This window comes from Coturnix japonica, chromosome 2 (assembly GCF_001577835.2).
Source record: "Coturnix japonica isolate 7356 chromosome 2, Coturnix japonica 2.1, whole genome shotgun sequence".
Classification (NCBI taxonomy): Eukaryota; Metazoa; Chordata; class Aves; order Galliformes; family Phasianidae; genus Coturnix; species Coturnix japonica.
The window spans coordinates 45,309,296-45,330,479 of record NC_029517.1 but is presented as its reverse complement, the minus strand read 5'-3'; the positions used below and the strand labels follow the sequence as shown (position 1 = coordinate 45,330,479).

The 21,184-nt window shown below is 36.6% G+C and overlaps 1 protein-coding gene across 1 annotated transcript in view; it reads right to left on the bottom strand.

Moving 5' to 3' along the window:
• Positions 1-21,184, bottom strand: part of LPCAT1 (lysophosphatidylcholine acyltransferase 1) — a 58,890-nt gene that overhangs the window by 9,736 nt on the left and 27,970 nt on the right. Inside the window, exons 9-13 of the mRNA XM_015854267.2 lie at positions 19,475-19,557; positions 13,155-13,280; positions 5,936-6,089; positions 4,720-4,818; positions 3,081-3,219 (exon numbers count right to left, since the gene is read on the bottom strand). Coding sequence (XP_015709753.1) covers positions 3,081-3,219; positions 4,720-4,818; positions 5,936-6,089; positions 13,155-13,280; positions 19,475-19,557 — 601 coding nt within the window. The remainder of the gene's footprint in view (positions 1-3,080; positions 3,220-4,719; positions 4,819-5,935; positions 6,090-13,154; positions 13,281-19,474; positions 19,558-21,184) is intronic.

Sequence of the window (21,184 nt, the reverse complement as noted above, 5' to 3'; positions counted from 1 at the left end):
AGGCTGATGTAGCACATTAATGATATCAGAGTCATGGGGCCTGGGGGTGGGATCTTAAGTGTCTAAAAATGCTTACAGCAGAGATTTTTCTTTTGACAGTAATTTCAATGCAACTTTTCTTTTTCCAATGCAAAAAAACTGGCACAACTGCTCTTTTCCAAGAAGGAAATCTAAAATAATTTTTATATTTAAAAAACATAACAGTAGCAGTACCAGAAACACTTGAGAGCAAACCAATTTGTCAGATTCAAAGCATTTAAGCACTTTTGTCTGAAGGAGGCTCAGGGGAGACCTTATCGCTCTTTACAATAACCTGAAAGGAAGTTGTGGCAAGGTGAGGGTCAGCCTCTTCTCCCACACAACTAGGAATAGGACTAGAGAGAATGGCCTCAAGTTGTACCAGGGAAGATTCAGGTTGGACATTAGGAATAATTTCTTCTCCAAAAGAGTGTTCAGGTGCTGGAATGGGCTGCCCAGGGAGGTGGTTGAGTCACCGTTCCTGGAGGTGTTCAAGAAACATTTAAACAATGCACTGAGAGATGTGGCTTAGTGGAGAAAAACTGGAGATAGGTGGGTTGCTGCACTTGATGATCTTGGAGATGTCTTCCAATCTTGGTGATTCTATGATTTGCTGAATCCAACTATACATACACACACACGTATACAGGTATCCTGGAACATGTTCCAAACACGTGTACATCATAAAACGACAACAGAAAAATAGACTTCTGGAAGGAAAAGGTCATTTAGGTTGGATGCTGGGGGGAAGTTCTTCACTAGGAGAGTGGTTAGGCCCTGGAACAGGCTGCCCAGGGAGGTTGTGGATGCCCCGTCCTTGGAGGTGTTCAAGACCAGGTTGAAGGGGCCCTGGGCAACCTGATCTAGTAAAGGTGTATGTTTGGTGGCCCTGCCAGGCAGGGGGGTTGGAACTACATGATCCTTGAGGTCCCTTCCAACCCGGGTCATTCTGAGATTCTGTGATTCTGTGATCCAGACAGTTAGCCCAGCTAAAGTAAGACAAATATGACAATTTAACCAACAGTACTAAACATAACACTTTTTGCAGGGAAAGATTAGCATATTTACTGTATTTACCATTCTAGGTAATTCTTTGTAAAAAATACTGCACCTTTTCAGAAAATTAATGCATTAAAAACCTGGAGAGAAAAAAAAAATACTTTCCACAACGACTATAAGGAAAGGGATGAAGAGGGACAAAAATGAAGCCAGAGTGGAGTGAACCATCTACACTTTCACATTAAGTTCACATTGCATGACAGGAGCTTCAAATGAAAGGTTTTTCTCCTGCCTTTATGATACAACCCCACTACTTCACATTCCTGATGCAAGTTGCACATTCACAAAACTCCTCTATTTCCACACTCCCTTCACCAACGCCTTGCACTCCTGCAGAGCATACAAGCATTTTCTTTCTTGTAAATTATCTGGATAATGCCTTCAGAAGGAGTATTATTTACAAGTTCTCTCCCTCTCCTTCTTTACTGTTTGTGTGCAACAGATCACATGTAAAGATGAGCATTCTCATGCAAGGCAAGACATCAAATATTTATGGAAAAGAACTTTCAAGACAGAAAAAAATGATGCCAAAAGTTTACTTTCATCTTCCAATTCTTCACCACAAACGGACACTTATTTTTACTGATAAGCTTTCAGATAAGTTAGAAACTCCCTGCAGTGTTTCTCAGGATTTTTCTCAGAAAAAGACCCAAGAAAAATGTTGAGTGATATACACACCATCGTACCCTGAGTAGCCTCACAAAGGATTACTTTTGAATGCAAGAAAATAATAATAGCTGTGACTCTCACTAAATGCTCCAATGGTCACTGTCATGGCTTAGATTTTCTGGTGATGTAAACATACTGTGATCTGTCAGGTGCACTGCAGATTTAAGAGCAACTGGGTACTGTCAAAGAATGACATTAAATAAGAATTCCTTGATAACTCACACAAACCATTTTAAGTACACTTGTTTCAAATTTAGCTTTTCCTCAAATAATTTGATGTACCAAAATTAGAGTCCTACCGAGATAAGATGCTTAGATTCTCTGATGTTATTTTTGGTGACAGTGGTGGGAAAAAAGTTGAGTCACCATTTGAATGAGCTGGGAGACAACAGGGAGTGACAGGAAGCAAAAGGGCAATAGCATAGGATCTATGTGGAAATGCTGGGGAGATGACGGATAAGGATTACAGAGAGAAAAGGGGTAGTACAGTGGGAATCATGGAGGCAAGAGATAAGAAAATATGGGAAATACTAGTGTAGAAACTAATTTACTAATATTGGTGTTAAATAACATTTTTACAAATCAAAAGCATATGAATTATTTTGATGGAAAACCATTACAATACAGCCATATCACAAAGCACTTCTATTTGAAATATGAGCTACTACCTGCTATCGACAACTTATACTTGAATGATGCAACGAAACTTAGAATTTTACTGTGTAAGAGATGAAGAAACTGAAGTAATAAACAAGTACTTTGAGACTCAGCATAATCGATTCACCTAGTTCTCTCAATTGGAGAAGAAAAAAAAAAAAAAAGCAACTTTCTAGCCTCCATATCACCTGAATTACAGATTATATATTCAGCAGCCTGTTCAATACCTCCTTCCATCCTCCACATGCATGACTTACTTTCAAACAGGCTGAAAAATGATTGGAGCAGAAAGTCTTTTTTTCCCTATATACTGGGAGGACAGAAATAACAAAGAACATTTAAAAGACAACGCAACAGGACAGAGCTACATTCTTAAACCTACATATTCACATGCACTGAAGTCACAGAGATGTTAACAGAGCTAGTAAAAGCATTATCTGACAATGCAGAAGGGAAAAAAACCTTCTGAACATGTAAACATGAAACTTGGGGGGAAAAAAAAGTGAAACTCAGACTTCTTTATTATTATTTTAAACTAAATTTACTCTGACTGGAGTGCTTTTAGGATTATAAAACCGAGTCCACTAAAAAGACCAATTCAAATTAAAATGTTGCAGGTTTGTATATCAACACAAATTTTAATGTTGCGACAGTTCAGATCCACTTCACGTGCTTACCATATGTAATCTTCCCTTTTTCTTCTTCATCTACAGCTCTAAAAAGATGCGTAACGTCAATCTGTGACACACCCATGGCAGTCTTCAGGATATGACCTAAATCTTCTTCTGTTATAGTCCCATTTTCTGACTGGTATAGCTGTAAAACAAGAAAGCAAGGTAAGTCATTCCAAAGCTGAGTACTGCCTCCTATGAACTCTGTAGTTCACCCACGAGCATTTACAAAGTAAAGTTTATTATATCCAGGAAAATATGTTTACATGCCTGAACACTGGAATTTCAGTGATAGTTTAGAGATAAGACAGTTTAACACTAACATGTTTTGCAGATACACAACTACAAATAAGCATCAGTTCATTGAATTAAGCTTCAATCTCCAAGAAAGCCGGTGGAATCAGAAGATATTCATAGATGGCCTAAGAATAAACTACTTCTCACTTGTTCAGAATTAAAACTATAGGACCCCTTGATTAATGTTCAACTGATTAGATACCCAGCTTGCCTATACATTGCTACATCTAAATGGAGCTGTATTAATCAGAACAATGCCAATCAAACAGTGATGAATGTAAAAAAAAAAACCAACAAACTTCATCGTTAGTCATATTTGTTCAAAGCTGGTAAAAGGGTGATAGATAGACACTATGCACTCAAAGGAGCCTCATTTCTTTAGCAAAATACAGTAGTATAGAGAAATTTGCTGAAGAACCTGAGAATAGCTACACTCAGAAAATAAGGCTGCTGTGTAATACTATAGAACTGTAAGTTTTGAAGTCCATGCGTTCACCAGTAACGACAGGATCCAGTGTTAACATTTTCCTGTTTTGGTAGAACTGAAAATACAAGTCCCCATAAGTTCAAGCAAACAGAAAAGGTAATCTAAAATGCAGCAAAGCTTCAAATAGTAATATTAAAGAAATAAGTTAAAAAGAAATTCCAGTGTCAGACAAACCCACTGGGAGGGCAAACATTAAGCATTGCTTCTGTTGATTTCCCAAAAAGCTTGCTTGCATTAACCATCAGTGCTGATGCTAAAACAAACCACTGAGGCTAGAACAAGATCAGGAGGACTTCTGGGAAGTCTAAAATCTAGGCAAATACTTCAGGACATGAAGAGCTGAAGGACTGAAAAAGAAACATTTCAAAGATTAAGAGGGAAAAATGAATCTTAACAAGATGCTAATGGGGGGAAAGGAGGGGGGGGAGGGGGGAAGCTCTATTAACACGTAGAACAGCAAGTTTTGATTTTTTTTTCTTAGTCTGACAAAGAAGATTTGATTGAAACATCTTACAAGCAGTGAACATAACTCATTAACCATTAGTTCAGAGTAATTTATATGAAAGTCTTTGGATGCAGAATCATTATATAGAAAGGCTTTATAAGCTCAACATAACAACGACTTCATTTTACAGTTACAGCAGTTTTACACGTTTTGGTTTTGTTTGTTTTTTTTACAGCAGTTCATTCCCTCTGAATATATTCTCCTTATCTTCCTTTCAGTTAATGCTAATTACATTTTAAATCAAGTATTTAAAAGGGATTTAGGAAAAGGTTCCTGTTAAAAATTAATGGAAGTAATAATAATTTCTAAAAAACAAAATTTAAGTAAACTACATATAAGAAGAAAATACCACTTACCTGAAATGCCAGTTGGATTGTTTCCAGAGTTTTGGATGGCTTACAGACAACTGACAGAGCAATGACAAATTCTCGAACATCAATTATGCCATCTTCATTCTGTGAAAGAAATTCTCTAAATATGACAACTTGTCTTAGAACTTCCAAAAATGACAGAATATTCGGCAAGATACAGTGTTATACTTAAATCATTGCAAAAACTGGGGTTGTATGAGCTTCAAAGGTGCTTTTCAGAGTTTCACTTGGAAGTTCTGTTCAAGTATTCATAAAAGACATGGCCACTGTTGTTAGGCTTTACTTGCATATCTGACATTTTTACATTTATTTATTTGGGTTGAAACTAAAATTAGAGAATCAGAAGTCCAACTAGTCTGATTTAAGTCCTGAATCCATTATATCTGCTCTTTGGTCTTGGATACCACTGTGGACACATCCATCCATCTCCTGGTGCAAACAGCATCTCATGACTAAAAGATAATGATAGTTTTTCTCAATCCCCACTGACTGCCAGAAGAATAAAAACTGGCTCATTTGCCAAGTTTCTTGGTCCTTCAAGCCTTCAAAGGTATCTTGTAAAAAGAGTGGGTTTTTTTTGTTTGTTGTATCCATTGCATCCATTTGTAACAAGCAGTAGTAATACAAAAATCAGTTTTGTTCAACTGATACTCCTTTTACTTTCTACTTGAATGACAGCTTCACTTATTTGATAGTGGGTGTTACTACCTTGCTGAAAGGGAAATGCAGTAGGCAAACACTGCAGTGAAATGTATATAGCTTATAGCTCTCTACAACCACCTGACAGGAGGTTGTGGTGAGGTGAGGGTTGGCCTCTTATCCCACATCTCTAGTGATAGGGCTAGGGGGAATAGCTACAGATTGAACCAGGGAAGGTTCAGGTTGATATTAGGAAAAGTTTCTCCTCTGAAAGTGTGGTCAGATGCTGGAATGGGCTACCCAGGGAGGTGGTTGAGTCATCATCCCTGAAGATGTTAAAAAAATGTTTAGATGTTGTATTAATGGACATGGCTTAGTGGGGGAATATTGGTGGTAGATGTACAGCTGAACTAGATGATCTTAATGGTCTTATCTAACTTTAGTGATTCTATATGCCTAGCAATGCCCGGAATTAGTCTTCAGTGAATTCAACAAGAAAATTATGCCAGAACAGAGTTTATCATGAGTAACACAATTTTAAAATATACTTGTCATTTCTTACCTCATCAAAAAGGGCAAACATACTTTCTAATGTGTGAGAAACTGGAAATTCCAAATATGCTGAAAATTCTTTAAGATCAGCCTTCTCTTTTTTCATTTTCATAGCACGTGTAGCATATTTATCAAGATCATCCTCAAGTGTTTCTGGTTTCAGCCTAGAAAACACATTATTTTTGGACACTTTAAAAATAAACTTCAGAATACAGATGTCAATATATTGAATGAAGCAATGATAATGGTATAAAGCACTACAAAATCCAGAATCAGGATTACCAAGCAGCTTTATTCTGTAGTAACATATTCCTAACATCCTGAAGCTGCCATTAGTTCTTGAACTACGTTAGAAATTACTGGAATGTTTTAGCAATTCTGATTATAAACTTGTGTTCTCTTTCTTGATTATAAGCCATATGTGCAGTCCAACATGCACAAGAAAAACAAGAGTCCAGAACTAGATAGTATCCAATACCAAGCAAAGAGAAGTTGGTAGGATTTAGGTCACCTGAGCACGGCCACATTGACAGTAACATAAACCAATTACGATTCCAAATTTACTAATGTCACTGAACAGGAAAGTCTTGGTGCATCTTGTCTAAAAGGAATCTGGGATTACATAACGGCGATTATACTGTTAATCCTGTTTGTCAGTCCTCATTCAGTCTGTAGTTCGACACCATTATGAGGCTACCCATCAAACAAGGCTATAGCAGTTAATACTGCTACAGAAGTTACCTCATTCCTTCTGATTGCAAAACCAGATTTTGACCGATGACAAAACAGGTTTCTATTAAGGCAGATATCTACTGCATAGATTTGTTGGTTTGTTTTCTGTTGTTGCAGGTTGTTTTTGTTTTGCTTTTTTGTTTTTTAGCTAAATCAAACTTCTTGGTTTTGCTGTGTTAAAAATAAATTTTAATATGAAAATAATTAATATTAGAGGTGCTGCATATACATGGGGAACATAAATTCCCAGCCTACTTAAACATCAACAAAATCGTCACCAGCAAATTTATTATGAACTGGCTTAGGGTAACATGGGCACTCAGAGTTCTCAATCTGAAGACAAAAAAGGCAATAACAATACTCTTCCGCAGTTAACTGTTTTGCTGCTTGCTCCTGCAGGCAAGTGGAAGCAATTATTTATTCAAGATCACAATTGTCTCCATACTACAGCTGGACCTTCTCAGCAGCCTCCACTCAGTGATGAGACTTGGATAAAATATTTAACTAATACCAACACACCTAAACTTTGGAAAATAGCTAATGGCTCTCTGAGTAGGAACAGTATCTGATATTTGAGCTCCAGACCTCAAAGGCCAACTGAAATGACTGAACAACTCTTCTCAAAGCCTATACTTTTAAACAAAAACAGAACTACTATATTAGTCTTATATATATATACATATATAATATTATGTTATAATGCCTATCTGCCATTACCTAGCCTAACTTGCAAGAACTGTACTAAGAACTCTAAGCACTGTATTTCTGAATTATGAGACTTAACTATGTACCAATTCTTTCAAAGCCCACAAGCCCCTACAAAACATTCACATGTTGCCTCCACACTTGAAGGAAAGCACCTGTCATAAGTTTTGCTCCTGAGCTGTATAAAAAGACAAAGAAAAACAAACATTTTCTATGATCTAGTGAAAAAGGAGTGGGAACAAATATCAAAGGAATCCATGAAGACCTAGAGATACATACAGATCTCGGCTTCTAACATGCAGCATTACATGTAAAAGCAGTCCATAGATAACATATCCTCACTGTAGTAGCTGAAATGGATTTTAACTGCAGAACAAGGACAGCTGGCATCTGAATACTCCCTTGAGATAATCCATCTCTGACACAGAATACGCAATCTAACATCTGCCTCTAAACCAGAGAGATTTGATTTGGAATGAAGTCACTCAAAAATCACCTTCTGGAAATGAGTAAACACTTGTTTGGTGACTAGTATTAGAGACTTGATGGGATCTCCTGTACACCAATCAACCAACCTTTCAGTAGCCTGAAAAGCTAAAGTTAGAACAGTAAAATCTTGTATTGAAAAAAGTTTGTGCCAGAAACCTAATAGATGTTTTGTGGTTTGAGATTATAAGTAGAGAAAAATAGCGAGCCAATCTCAAAAACAGCACACGGATCAGAAAGGCAAAACTTTTGCTTTAACTTGAGTATGAGTACACTGTATTTCCTGGAATCCAAGGTAGGTGTGTTGCCTCTATCCCTTTTGGAATCAGAAGGTAACTGGAGTGTGGATGACCATGACAAATAATGCTGAATTCTCTTAAAGCCAAGTACTCCAAATCCTACAACAGTCTGTAATTCCAAAGTGAAATTGTTTTGGATGTATCCATTCCTTTAAAATTTTTACTTTTTATAGAAACATAGAATATGTTGAGTTAGAAGGGACTCACACTGAGTCAAGCTCCTGTCTCTACACTGGACCACCCAAATATAAAACCATATGTCTAAGACCACTGGCTACATGTTTCTTGAACTCCTGCAGCTTGGGGTTGTGATCACTGCCCTGGAGAGCCTGTTCCAGTGCCCAACCATCCTCTCAGTAAAGAACCTTTTACCCCAGTGAAAGCTATAAAACCTAGAAGGCCAGCAGTGAATGTTCCTGCTAATGAAACCATGTGTCTGCAGGATCTAGGCTTCATGGGACATAACATTATTTGTAACTGTGGCATTTTGCTTCATACTGTAAGCCAACCTCTAAAGATTGAAAGGACTGCTTCAGGATGAACAGCTCTGAACATTTAAGCCTCCAGAGCAGAGCTGACAAGGAAAACCATATCCCTGAAGGTAGGATACTTTCAGCACAATTGCCTCTGTTCTTACTGAGTGAAATGTCTTATCTCTTTAAAGTCAGTTTTAGTTGCATTTAATCTTCTGAAAACAAACTCTTTCCTTGCATGCTGGAAACCTGCCAAAAAGCTTTTAAGTCTCTTGTTAGAGCTGGAAGCCTCATAAGAATAGCTGGATGTTATAGCTAACTACTGGAAGCTTCAAGTTCAGAGAAATATGCCCTAAGCCAAATAAACAGCACATTCAGTCTTCTGTCTGCTGATGAACTTCCGTGCAAATTCTTGAGTAGCCTTTAACAACAACAGCTGCAAAACTGACCTGAATTGATCTCATGAGGCAGGGTCTATCATAGTTGGCATTCACTACATTAAGCCTAATCTTTGATCACCTCCTGTAATGGACAGTTCTGCTTTTACCATGAATGCAGATAAAGAACATCCTCCAGAGATTTTTTTCCTATTAGATCTGATCTCTGTAGCCATCCTCAGGCATGACAGTGTTAGCTGTAAGGTTTCATTCTTGAGATACAAAGCACTGTTTACAGTCTGGACCACAGTTTCACGTGTGCATGGACAGCAGAAGTTTGTATCATGGGCTGTTGAACGAGAGTAGATGGGCACCAGATCTAAGAGATAATTATACTCTCTCCTTGCAGCTTTTACAAGGTTACATGAGCATTATCTATTTAGGATCCTTGTGGCTGTCTGGACAGTATAATATTGAGGATCAAAATGGAACTACTGCTTAATTCATTTCATTCTTATTGAAATATTGTGTTTTTGAAGACACAGAAGAACTGATTCAGGTTCTAGAATAAGGTTGACAATCACAGAACTAACTTGGACCTGGAAGTATGTAAGGAGGTAAACTTCACGCTTGCTAATGTAGAACATTCTTCTGGGATAGGCAATTGTTTTATGCAACAGACATCTCTAATGTTCATTAGAAGAATCTGAGACAGCAACAATGATCAGGTCCAGAAAAGCAGAGGATATTGTCAAGGAACCAAAAAAGAATTAAGAAAATAAATAAATTACTATCCATTGTTAAAGATAAAACTTCCTAGACTAAGATAGAATAATCCTACCAAGAAAGCTTTGAAAACCAAAGGGAATTTTTTGCAATCTGACCTGAAAAATAAGATTTGGTACAAACTATACCTTTTAAAATAAATGACAATCAGCCATTCTGTCTTCAGTGAAAACCACCAAGAACCTCTGCATCTACGTACTAAATATATACACCAAGTTAAGAATCTGCCCAAAGGGCCTTTTGCCATACATATACCAACAACATAAGATACACATTCACCATATTATGATTCCATGTTTTGTTTTTGCTGTATTTGATATATTTCTTTTTGATGTATGAAGGACAAGTCAACTGTTAAACTGGAAAGAAAATGTGTCATGCTGTACAAGTATTAGAGCTGCTTAGCTAGAAAAAAATAGTAGATGAAAATCTTAGCTGCTAAAGAACAACTGCAAGTGGATAAGAAAAATCAGGGAGTAGAAAACATGGACTAAACCAGAAAGATGCAAGACACCTCCAATCTTGCAACACATTCATAGCTAGGATTGTAAGTGAAAGATTGGTGAAACCAAACACAAAACCCAGCAACCAAAAAGCAATCATGAATAATATAATAGAGTAATGAATGTTAACAAATTCAATAGCAGATGAGGTAAAAGAGAGAAGAGGTATTAGAAGAAATCAAAGCAAAAAAAAAGTTTTTAAAAAATTGTAGCTCCACAGAAGTATCATAAAGTACCTACCCATATTAAGGATTATTTATCTCTGTATATATTTTTGAAGATGCATACAGCCTGAACCACTAGAATGAGTTGAACAAAATGTCAGATGACACGAAGACCTGACTTTGTAAGCCTAACAGCAAACAGAACAGTGACAACAAGACATTTCTACCTTGTACTGCAATATGTACTACATCTGGCCACTTTGAAGAGGCTAGATCTTTCTAATATTTTAAGAATATACGATAATTACAGCAGAGAAAAAAATTACAAACTTATCTGACCCAAAATGGAAAATTCATTAAGGAGCTACTGATGGCCAACGAATCAAGGTTCAGTAAGAAATCAGAACAACTAAAGCTAGAATGTCCTTCTTGTTCATGGGCAAAGTGAATGTAGATATTACAATAAGCAGAAATTTGAGACAGTATGCAGAACTTAAGGATCTCCTTGAGGGAACTGTACCAAAGCAGCTCAAAACAAAGTATCTAGTTATAAAAAAATGGAGGTAAGAATTATAATTAATATACTAAAATCTTTTGAAGAAGAAAATGTACAAAGAGGTCGGTAAGGCACAAAAGTCAAACAAATGTCCATGCCTAGAACATGAATATAGATCCAGTTAAAGTATAAACAGGAAATCATTTTTAAAAATAGGACAATTATGAATCATCAAGTGAAATTAATTGAAATCATCAAATGAGATGTTGAGTATTTACAATGTTTAAAAACTATAGTAAAACCTGTATATATTTCAGGAATCTGTTTATTGGTTAGTGTCACGAGTCATCAGGCTCAACAGAAGCATAATGGCTTGAAGAAAAATGAGCCTCGAATTTGAGAATACTGATTAATCAACCTCACTGATAAAACAGTCATTTTAGCACAGAACTAAAAATGAAGCTGCTGAGTTTCAGCCAACTGTGACCTAGCAACTGTATAGCTGTGTTAAAATTGCTCAAGCTCTTAATTAAATGAAGTGTGGGGCTTCACAGCTCTGGCTACTTATCTTCTGGATTGCAATTGGATTCCTAACTGGAGCACAGGCTGAGAAAATCTTGCAAACATGTAAATAATAATGAATCCTATAGATATATCACATGAACTAACAGTTCTTCGGTGCAACAAACTCAGATGTAACATGATTTCAAAGTAATAAAAATAAAAGTTTGAGTTCACCTTGAAAGTCTTGCATTTAAAAATAAGTGTTACCTAGAAGAGATGTTCTTGTTCAAAAGAAAGTAATAAGACTGGATGCAAAATCCATTGGATGGATAAAATTACAGTTGGAGTTATTAAGGGATGTGAATAGATGATCTTAATGCCTTGCTGGCCTCAAAGCCTTTGAATAAGCAGCAAATGAGTGCATTTCCATCAATCATGCATTAGAACTGAAATCATATTACAAGCTTCACCCAGTTGTGCCAGAAAAATACCATGGTAATAGCCTTATTTACTGGCACATACCCAAATCAGGACAGAATGATAGCTCACCAATGCATATTGCCCAAGTTTGACAGAGAACTTCTAGATTGTGAGGAACTTTACTCACAAGCATGCACAGTCCTTTTGGAAGCCAAATAAATGCTAAAAAAAAGTTTAATTTGAGGAAACAGTTTTAAACTGAGCAGACAGAAGCTACGCAATGTTACAAGAAGATTAAACTGAATCCTGGGATTATCAACTGCATCATAAGTGAGGGGCTTGTTTGTTTGTATGTTTAACTGAAAATTTGGAGTTTTTAGACTAAAGCAAGAATCTTTCCGGTTCTATTTAGAAATCTCTACTGTCCTATTGGAATTCTTTTCAGATGGAGGTCCCATAAAATGAAGAAACGTATGTCTGTAATCTGTATGCATGATGTAAGCTGCTCCGCATTCCTTTGATCTACGAAGATCTTTGCCTTTTTTTTTTTTTTTAAACCCAGTTTATGAACAAGCTGGAAGATGAAGGAAAAACAGTGAAATGAAATAAAATATGGAATGGAAACATAACTGTGCTCCATATTTTAACTTAAGGAGACAAAAAAGGAAAAAGGTGTTTACATGTCACAATTGTTAAAAGGCTGAGAACGTAAGTTTGGATTCTGGTTGCTTAATAGGAGGAAAGGGGAAACAAAGGAAAAAAAAACCTGGAAAAACAGCAACAAATTCTGCTATTTGGTTTAGCTCTACAGAAAGGTAAAGCCAGAGAGAACAGGAGTCATAAGAGATGAGCCAAACTGCTTAAAATAAGGTATTTCATTATAAAGTACATTTAGCAGTAATCAACTCAACAGACCAATGCTTTCTTGTGTTTCTTGGGAAAGAGCAAATCTTCTGCCCTCTCTATTACAACATTAACCCCAGTCACAAGATTGTATTATGGCAGCACCTTTCTCCTTTGTAGATGTCATGGGAAAGGGCAATTGACTCTTAACCGTATACAAGCCCCACAGTATATTTCTGATCCTCTTTGGGATGTCTTGAGGCATTCACTTATAATAAAGTACTGGTTTATTAAATTAGTTTCCCGGACTGTAATATGACAGCATTCCATATGTAGCCATAAGCGCAGTGTACTAGTAGAGAACATACTGTTATACGAGGAAAATCATACATAAACATATAACAAAAATGCACCTTATATATAAATATGGTATATGCTTACCCAAGGCTTCTCACAAGCTTTGCAAATTCTAGAAGACATGTGTCTGAAGGCAGACGAAGTTGTCCTTCAGCCAAAGCTAGCTGACAGTCTTCAAATGTATAGTCTGTCACTGGAACTCCCAACGCTCTTAAATAAACCAAAGAAAGTAACAAAACAGTAAGCAAGTTAGCCTGTGAAAACTGAGCAGAACGTTATTTTCTTTTGTATGGCAGTATGTTCTTCAACAATTCTCCTTTTTATTCTGAAGAAATAAGGGAAATACCCTACGCGAAAAGCTCACAAAGAATGAAATACTGTATTCTACACATTTCTTTACTACCTTTATTCTTTTCAACTGCAGGTTTTTCTACCTCATTACTAACCACTTATCTGTGAACTTAATAAATGTTAATGGCAAGACTGTTACAAAAGTCCAAAACATGCCACAGTCATTTTGTCTGTCATGAAAATCCTGCGTTTCATTCTGTGCTTTATTATAACAATTTGATCAGTAGTAGTAGTTACCTCTTATGCAACAATCACTTTCTTTTAAATAGACACTTCCTCAGAATGTCGTAAAAGATCTTTGAATGCCAATGTAAATTATTATATGAGGTAGATCCTTTGTCCACTAATTAACTCTCGAAATTCAGGCATTCTAATGCAGTAGCAAGACATACACTTAATACTGAAGTTACTGATCAGTGTTTCTCTCTTTATTGCATAAGAAATATTCAGCAAGAGAAACTCACTGATATTCAAACTCAGAAGTAGTATGTTAAAAAACAGGCTTCTTTTTTTTTTTTTTTTTACTAAGTTATTTATGAATAAACTGAAGACATGCACCATAGTGATTGTGGATCAACAGCCATTCCCTTTCAAGAAAAACCAACAGGAAGGGAACAAAAGGAAAAGGTCAACTAAATCAAGAAGGCAGGGATGTATGGAAAAGACACATTAACAAATACTGCAGGCTGTTAAAGGCTAGAATGTTTCAAGTGGGTGATCTTAAGTAATTAAATTTTATCCATTCAAATTCAATTTATTTGTTCTTGTTTCATCATTCTTCTGTTTCTTTGATCAGTGTGCTAGTGGTACGTGCAAATTGGTCATTCCATTAAGGCAAATTATTAAGAGATTTTTATGATACTGTGTTTCATGCCATGCATAATCCTATAGTCAGCACACAAATGAATGTTATGTAAAATTCAGAACTCCCTCATACTGTGGGAGTCAATTCCTAAATCGAATTAGAGATCAAGTACTGCAGGTCTTGCCAATAGTACTATAATAAGGTATTCAATATAGCATGGTATTAGACAATATAAAGTCACTACTATTATTATACCGTATGAAATAAAGTTTATTTGGAAGAAGAAAACAGTAGTAATGAAAGAAGGAGAACTTATTTTGCCATCTTAGATTACTTGCTATTCCCTTAGTTCATGCATGTGTACTACAACACCTTTTTCAAAGTCTCCTCTGTACCTACAGCATGCAACAGGAATACAGGAACCAACAGGCAATCAGTAGAGTCATATGGCAAATACGCAGAAAAGGGGAAGCTAATTAGAAATAAGAAAAGATCTGTGCTTGTATGACACCGCATTAGGGAACTGGTGTATAGGACAATTATAAAACAAAATCCTGTTTGGACAAAAAGAAAAAAGAAGCAGTGTGACTCATATGAAAGGTAGCAATTAGAAGAAACTTTACTTTTGCTTAAAAAAGGATTTAAGAAAAACATAAGATGACAGACAAGTTAAAACATAGCTGTAAGTTGGCAACCAAAAGAAGAAGCCATAAATTGTTAAATAAAAATGCTGGGAACTTTTCAAATATGAGGTCTGCTCCGAAAGTAATGCCTCCTATTTTATTTTGTTGACTCATGATGTCAGAGGCAGATGTTGGTGGTATGGCAGTAGAAGTTAAACTTCCTGCCAATATTCCATTATATTTTGTTGCTGTGTGACAGATGGCAGCAGAGGGGCAGCCTGACAAAATGCCATCTGACATGGAAGTGTGGATGAAAAAAATGTCAATGAATTCCACTGTGGAAAAAATGGCACCCACTGACATTAATCAGTGCTTGCAGAATGTTTATGAAGACCAAACAATGGATGTGAGCACAGTGAGTCATGTATCCTCCCCCCTACTCTTTTCTGGTCAGGCCTCACCTGGAGTACACTATTCAGTTCTGGGCTCCCAAGTACAAAGAGAGGAATCTTCTGGAAAGAGTCCAGCAGAGGGCCACAAAGATGATAAAGGGCCTGAAGCATCTCTCCCCTGTGAGGAAAGGCTGGCTGACTTGGGTCTGTTTAGCCTTCAGAAAAGATGACTCAGAGGGGATCTAAATAATGTTTATATGTAAGAGTGGGAGTCAAAGAGACATGGCCAACCTCTTTTCAGCAGTCTGTAGGGACAGAACAAGGGGAAACAGCCAGAAACTGGAGCATAGAAAGTTTCACACCTATATATGGAAGAACTTCTTCACAGCAAGGGAGCACTGGAACAGGCTGCCCAGGGAGGTTGTAGTGTCTCCTTTTCTGGAGATACTTGAGACCTTTCTGGACACCTACCTGTGCAGCCAAGCAGGGGACCTGCTTTGGCAGGGGGGTTGGACTCAATGATCTCTAGAGGTCTCTTCCAACCCCTACAGTTCTGTGATTCTGTGATTTCTGCTGTGGTGATGACAGGTCGCTCCCACTGGCAGGCTCTTTTTCATCACTAGTGAAAATGCACAGCAAATGACGGTGACTAGGTTGAAGAAACTGAGAATTCACTCTATCAAATAGTGTCATTGTCCTCTGTGAATCTGTTTTAGTTTCCATGGAAATAAATAGGAGGCAACATTTCAGAGCAACCTCAAAAAAAAGATTAAGAAAGATCAGGCAACTCTAAGTCCATGGTAGTTAAAGAAAGGCCTGACTGACTGGCAACCGAGAACCAATGCCAGATTCAAAACACCATCTCCTAAATAACGGTCTCCAAAAATACTGAAGAAGCCTTTCCAAAGAGGAAGAACAAGCTTGTGACAGAACAAATCCCAAACAAAAGCAGAGATCATCTCAGGCTCAACCAAATGAAGAATAAAGAAGAATGAGTTATAGCTGAGTGCACCTCCTTACAGAAGGGGCAGTATTTTGACCAGACTCAGTGCTAGTAGTACAAAAATTGCTACTACAGTTAATGCCTGCATGTGTTCCCACTGTCAAACATGCTTTGTCCTTCTCAAACTTGATTGCATCTTGTCATGCTCATTTGTTGGCAGTGTAGAAAATTCTCTGGACTTCCAGAAAAAGCAAAATGAACCATGGCAGTATGTATGTGTACGTTTCAGTATTTCAAATATCAATAGCAAAGAAGAAGAAGAAACAACTTTTGTTCACAGTAAATTCTGTTGTGGGATCAACTAAAGCCAGATGAAGTTGGAGCTCAAGGGGCTCCTGAGTTCAGAAGCTAAATCCTAAGCTGTGTAGGGCCAAGAGCGTAACAAAAGGATTTTGATTTCAACTCAGTTTTGAAGAAGCTGAAGCGGCTTTTAAAACCAAAGAAAAACACAGTCATAGATGTTAGCTGTAAAAGCTGAGGCCTGGAAGGCAGAAAATGCAGACATATGCATTCATATTTATATTCAATTTAAAAGTTTGTAAAATTAGTTCCTAAAAACAGCAGGAAAAAGTGCTTTCAGAATAACAACCTGGACTGATTAAATTCTGGTCATAATACACATATCAACGAGATGATCATGGTCCATGTAAAAGATCATATTCAAATAGGTAGTGGTGTATGGCAGCAGCAAAGATGAACGATAGAGTCTGGGTAGGGTACACGTGTGCCTTTTGAATGCATCTTCAAAAGGACAATTCTTGTTGTCCTGATTGAGAAGGAACACAGTGAAGACATGTACCTGTTCAAGCTCCACAGCAATTAAAAAATGGCATTTCCCTTTGTTATTAGTATTGCTGCCTAAAGGCCATACAAATGGTATTGCCCTTGAATCTGAAGCATGAGATGACAGTTACACTTTAAGAATTTGGCCTGAAACAGAGCCAAAAGGCCAGGCTCACTTTGTGAACAAACTTTTTGAGGTCAAATTCATTCATCCTACAAGAAACTCATTTTCTGAAGAAGCTAACCTTCATCAATGATAGCATCTCCTTTGTCAAATATTTTATATAACATAATGTTTTATATGTATACATATGAGTGAACATGAACTTGAAAGCCCACCAGTTGCACTCACAGCTACCCCACATAAAGGTGCTTTTTCGACAGTCAACTAGTCGAAGCAGTGTCAGAAAGTGACATCTCGTCAAGCACTTTGTTCAACAGGTATCAGAAGTTGTTCACCAAATAACAACCATGAAGAAAAACAAATTTCAGGAGTTGAAATTGCATCTATCACTGTACTCATTAAGTTCTATAAGTTCCTGTTAAAATCAGTGGCAAGATGTGTGGTTTTACCATAACACTGGTTATGGACTCAGAACTGTACTGTTATCTGGGACTAGCACCTCAGATCCAGTAGGATTAGACTCTTTCTCAAGAAAAGCATGATGGACTTGAAAATTAAACATCAAGACAGATTTTGAAGTGACCTCTTCACATCACACTACAGTCACTGATCAAATCTTCAAAAACAATGGAGCTAGAAGAGTACCTACTTATACCTGAAGTGTTGGAGATGCAACTGCCACATATCCAGAACAGATGGACAACATCTCAGCTAATATCTCCTATACTAAAAGCCACGTGAATGGACTAGCAGTTTGGAGAACTGCCATTTAAAGTAAGCATTTGGAAGTGGTTAATAGTACAGATATTCAATTTCTGTTCCATTCTATCACAGTTTGCTCTTGTTATATTTTTAATTATTACATGTGAGAACAAATTAATGCCATTTTTAACAGGTCTACAGTAATCCACAGCATCCAAGAGTCAGCATCTTGGTTTATTCCCATCTGCATTGCAAATACAAAACTTTGATATCCAAACATGCATTTTCCTTCCATATCAACAAAGAATGCACAGCAATTTCTTCACCTCAAAACAAGCCATACTTGCTATCTTCTGTTCTAACAGTGTTCCCTTTGACCCCACTTCTCACTGTTATCCCAAATGCCTACTCTTCAGAAGAGAGAGGGAAAAACAAAAGGAAGAGGAAAATGATCTCTGTCTATAATTATAGAAGGGAAGGTTTTCTGCATGCCGGTTGTTGCAAACTTCCATAGTCTGTCACAATTTCTCCTTATACCACACAACCTCTATCATCTGATTGGAATAGAGAGTTCATAATGAAGGCTTTGTAACTATGTTTTTTACCAGAAGCCTGAAGACAACACTTATGTTGGGCCAGCTGATCTTAATATTAACTACAGAAGTCTCTGAGGCCACTGCAACTCAAATATAGCTTGATTCACACTGAACCTTTCATTTCTCTTTTATGATAAAGGTTCTTTATATACAACAGATTGAGAATTGTTCTTTTATTGTATAGGCTCAGAATCCTTAAAGAAACTCACAAAGTTGCGTTCTGCTTATAAACCAGAGAATTACTAGTTACTGTCTACAAATTGGCTTTTGGTTGAAAACTGGAACTTCTCTTCTGAGTTCCAACAAAAGAGATTAAGATTTTACAGTTTCTTTCAAAAGTAGTACAAAGCTTCTTAAATCCTTCAAGAGTTATTAATAACCATAAGGGTTCTCTGCAAATACTACAAAGAACATCTGCTGACTAGTGGGAGATTTACTGCAAGGACACAAAATGTATGTAACATTTTTAAAAATGTTAAATGTGAAGGTTATGAAAAACAGCAGAAGAGAACTAAGGTCAGTGTGTTCAATGTTAATTTTATCCTACACTGTAGTTAAGTATTCTTAGTGTCCTCACATCGATACAATGCAAACAACTAACTGAACTTGAATGCTAGTGTTCTATTTCTAAAATAGAAGCAGTTTTCCTATGTGTTACTATTTGAAATAACCCCCAGGCTTACAATGAGTACCTCAAACTGTTCTAAACTTCAATAAAAAAAGCCAGAGCTCAAAGTGGAACCTCAAGAGCAGAAGATTCAGTGGCATTAACTTTCATACAATTCAGCTGTACCTTTCACCTCAAAAGACTTAAATACCCACAGCAACAAAATAATAGGCTTGTTATATGAAAGCATATTAAAAAATAAAACAATTCCTATAGTTCCTGCCGTACTCCCTGTCTTCCCCGTACAGGAAAATAACTGCTACATAGTTTATATACACTACTGTGGAATACAAGCTGCTTTGCAAGCAGGCACATACACTAACATGATTTAATTTATTGCACATTAAAAGATACTTACTCTGCCATTACACGTCTGACGTTATTGGCATATAACACTGGATTTTTTCTTTCTTCTTCTGAAGGAATATACACAGGAAGAAACTGCATACAGAAAAATGAATTATAGCAAGAATGCTTAACATTTTAAATAACCTGTAGTACAGCGCTGTGGTGAAAAAGATACTCAGTTTGTTTCTATTCACAAAATCACATTAGCAAAATAAACATAAGTAAAAAAAGAACATTTAAATGCTTAGAGATGCATCATACTTCCAGAGATTCATTTGTACCTTACTTCATGGAACCCAGATAGTTTTATTTTCCTTTCATTAAGCGGGAAAGTTTTAAATTATTAAAAATTATTAGCATTTTCTCATGATAGCCTCTTACATTCAAACTCCTTTTTCATTCAACTCTTTGCAGACACCCAAGTAACACGTGTGCTTTGTGAACTTTGTTCTACAGCTTAAACATTGAGAATACTCAGGACATCAGCCGTTTACTGTTCCCACTGCATATTTTGATATCATATATGACTGTTGTCATATGTACAACTCAGAAGCGTTTTCATCTTCTGTTGTCGGAGGTTTTGAAAGTTTCACTTTCAATGTGGACACTGGATTTATTAGTATTCAATAGAAAAACTGTAAGTAAACGCAGACAGCCACAGAAAATTAGAGTGAAGCTGCTCGACACCAGTGATCTAAGAGGAAGTTTTCTGAATGGGATAATCTGTGTTAACAGTAACTCCAGCATATGTGTATGAATTTAAGTGTTTATTAATTATGATATAAATCCCAAGATCACTGGCTATCTCACCTACAAAAAACCTTTAGAATATTCCAGTTCCAATTAGTTTCTTAAGATATGAGGAACAAGAAGGGGTCACTCAATTCCTCCCTACCCCACATCAGTGCAATTTCTTTGGTAGCACAGCCCTTATATGCTAACTGAACAAAATGTTCATAGTTACATGGGAAGCTTCTGAAATAAAAAAGAATTGCAATAAGCATAGCTATATTTGACATATTTGATATACTAATCTATGAGTAGTACACATCCGGAGTTATGATCCAGGAATTTATTATCGGTCTTTAAAAAAAAATATTAGCATTGGAATAAATATGACTTTTGTCTTTTAAGTAAATAACTCTCAATAACTGAAGTTAGTTATGGTCACTAGTACCCAAAATGCTGCCTGTAGATGTTCATCTGTTTCTTAGACATGTTCAAAGATGAACAAATCCTGATTTTATTTGGTGTTTTCCTACAGTTTTCTCTGTATGTACTGCTACAAATGAAAACATACGACTTCTATCCTCTAGATTTACAGATACATACATGAGTCTGATGCAATATGATATGCAAAAAGACAAGGCATGTGAAGCTAACAAAGACAGATTGTTCCTTTAAAATTCAAATCCAACTCTATTCATTTTACTTGAAGTTGCAAATTTCTATCAAGTAATTCATCCAAACACAGAACAAGTTTGAATATGAAGCAATTTCATAGATGTTCTTCATACCCATGCCTAGACAGAAACAGCATAAACATATTGGCATCAGTAATGAATCTAACAAAAGAACTCTCAGCTGCTACAGATTGGGATGGATATGTGAATGCTGAAGCCAAGAGGCCAGGAAAACAAACTAACTCAAGCCAAAGCAAACTACATGTGCTGGTGATCACGTACATTTTGGTTTTTTTCTTCAAGAGATTAAGCGATTG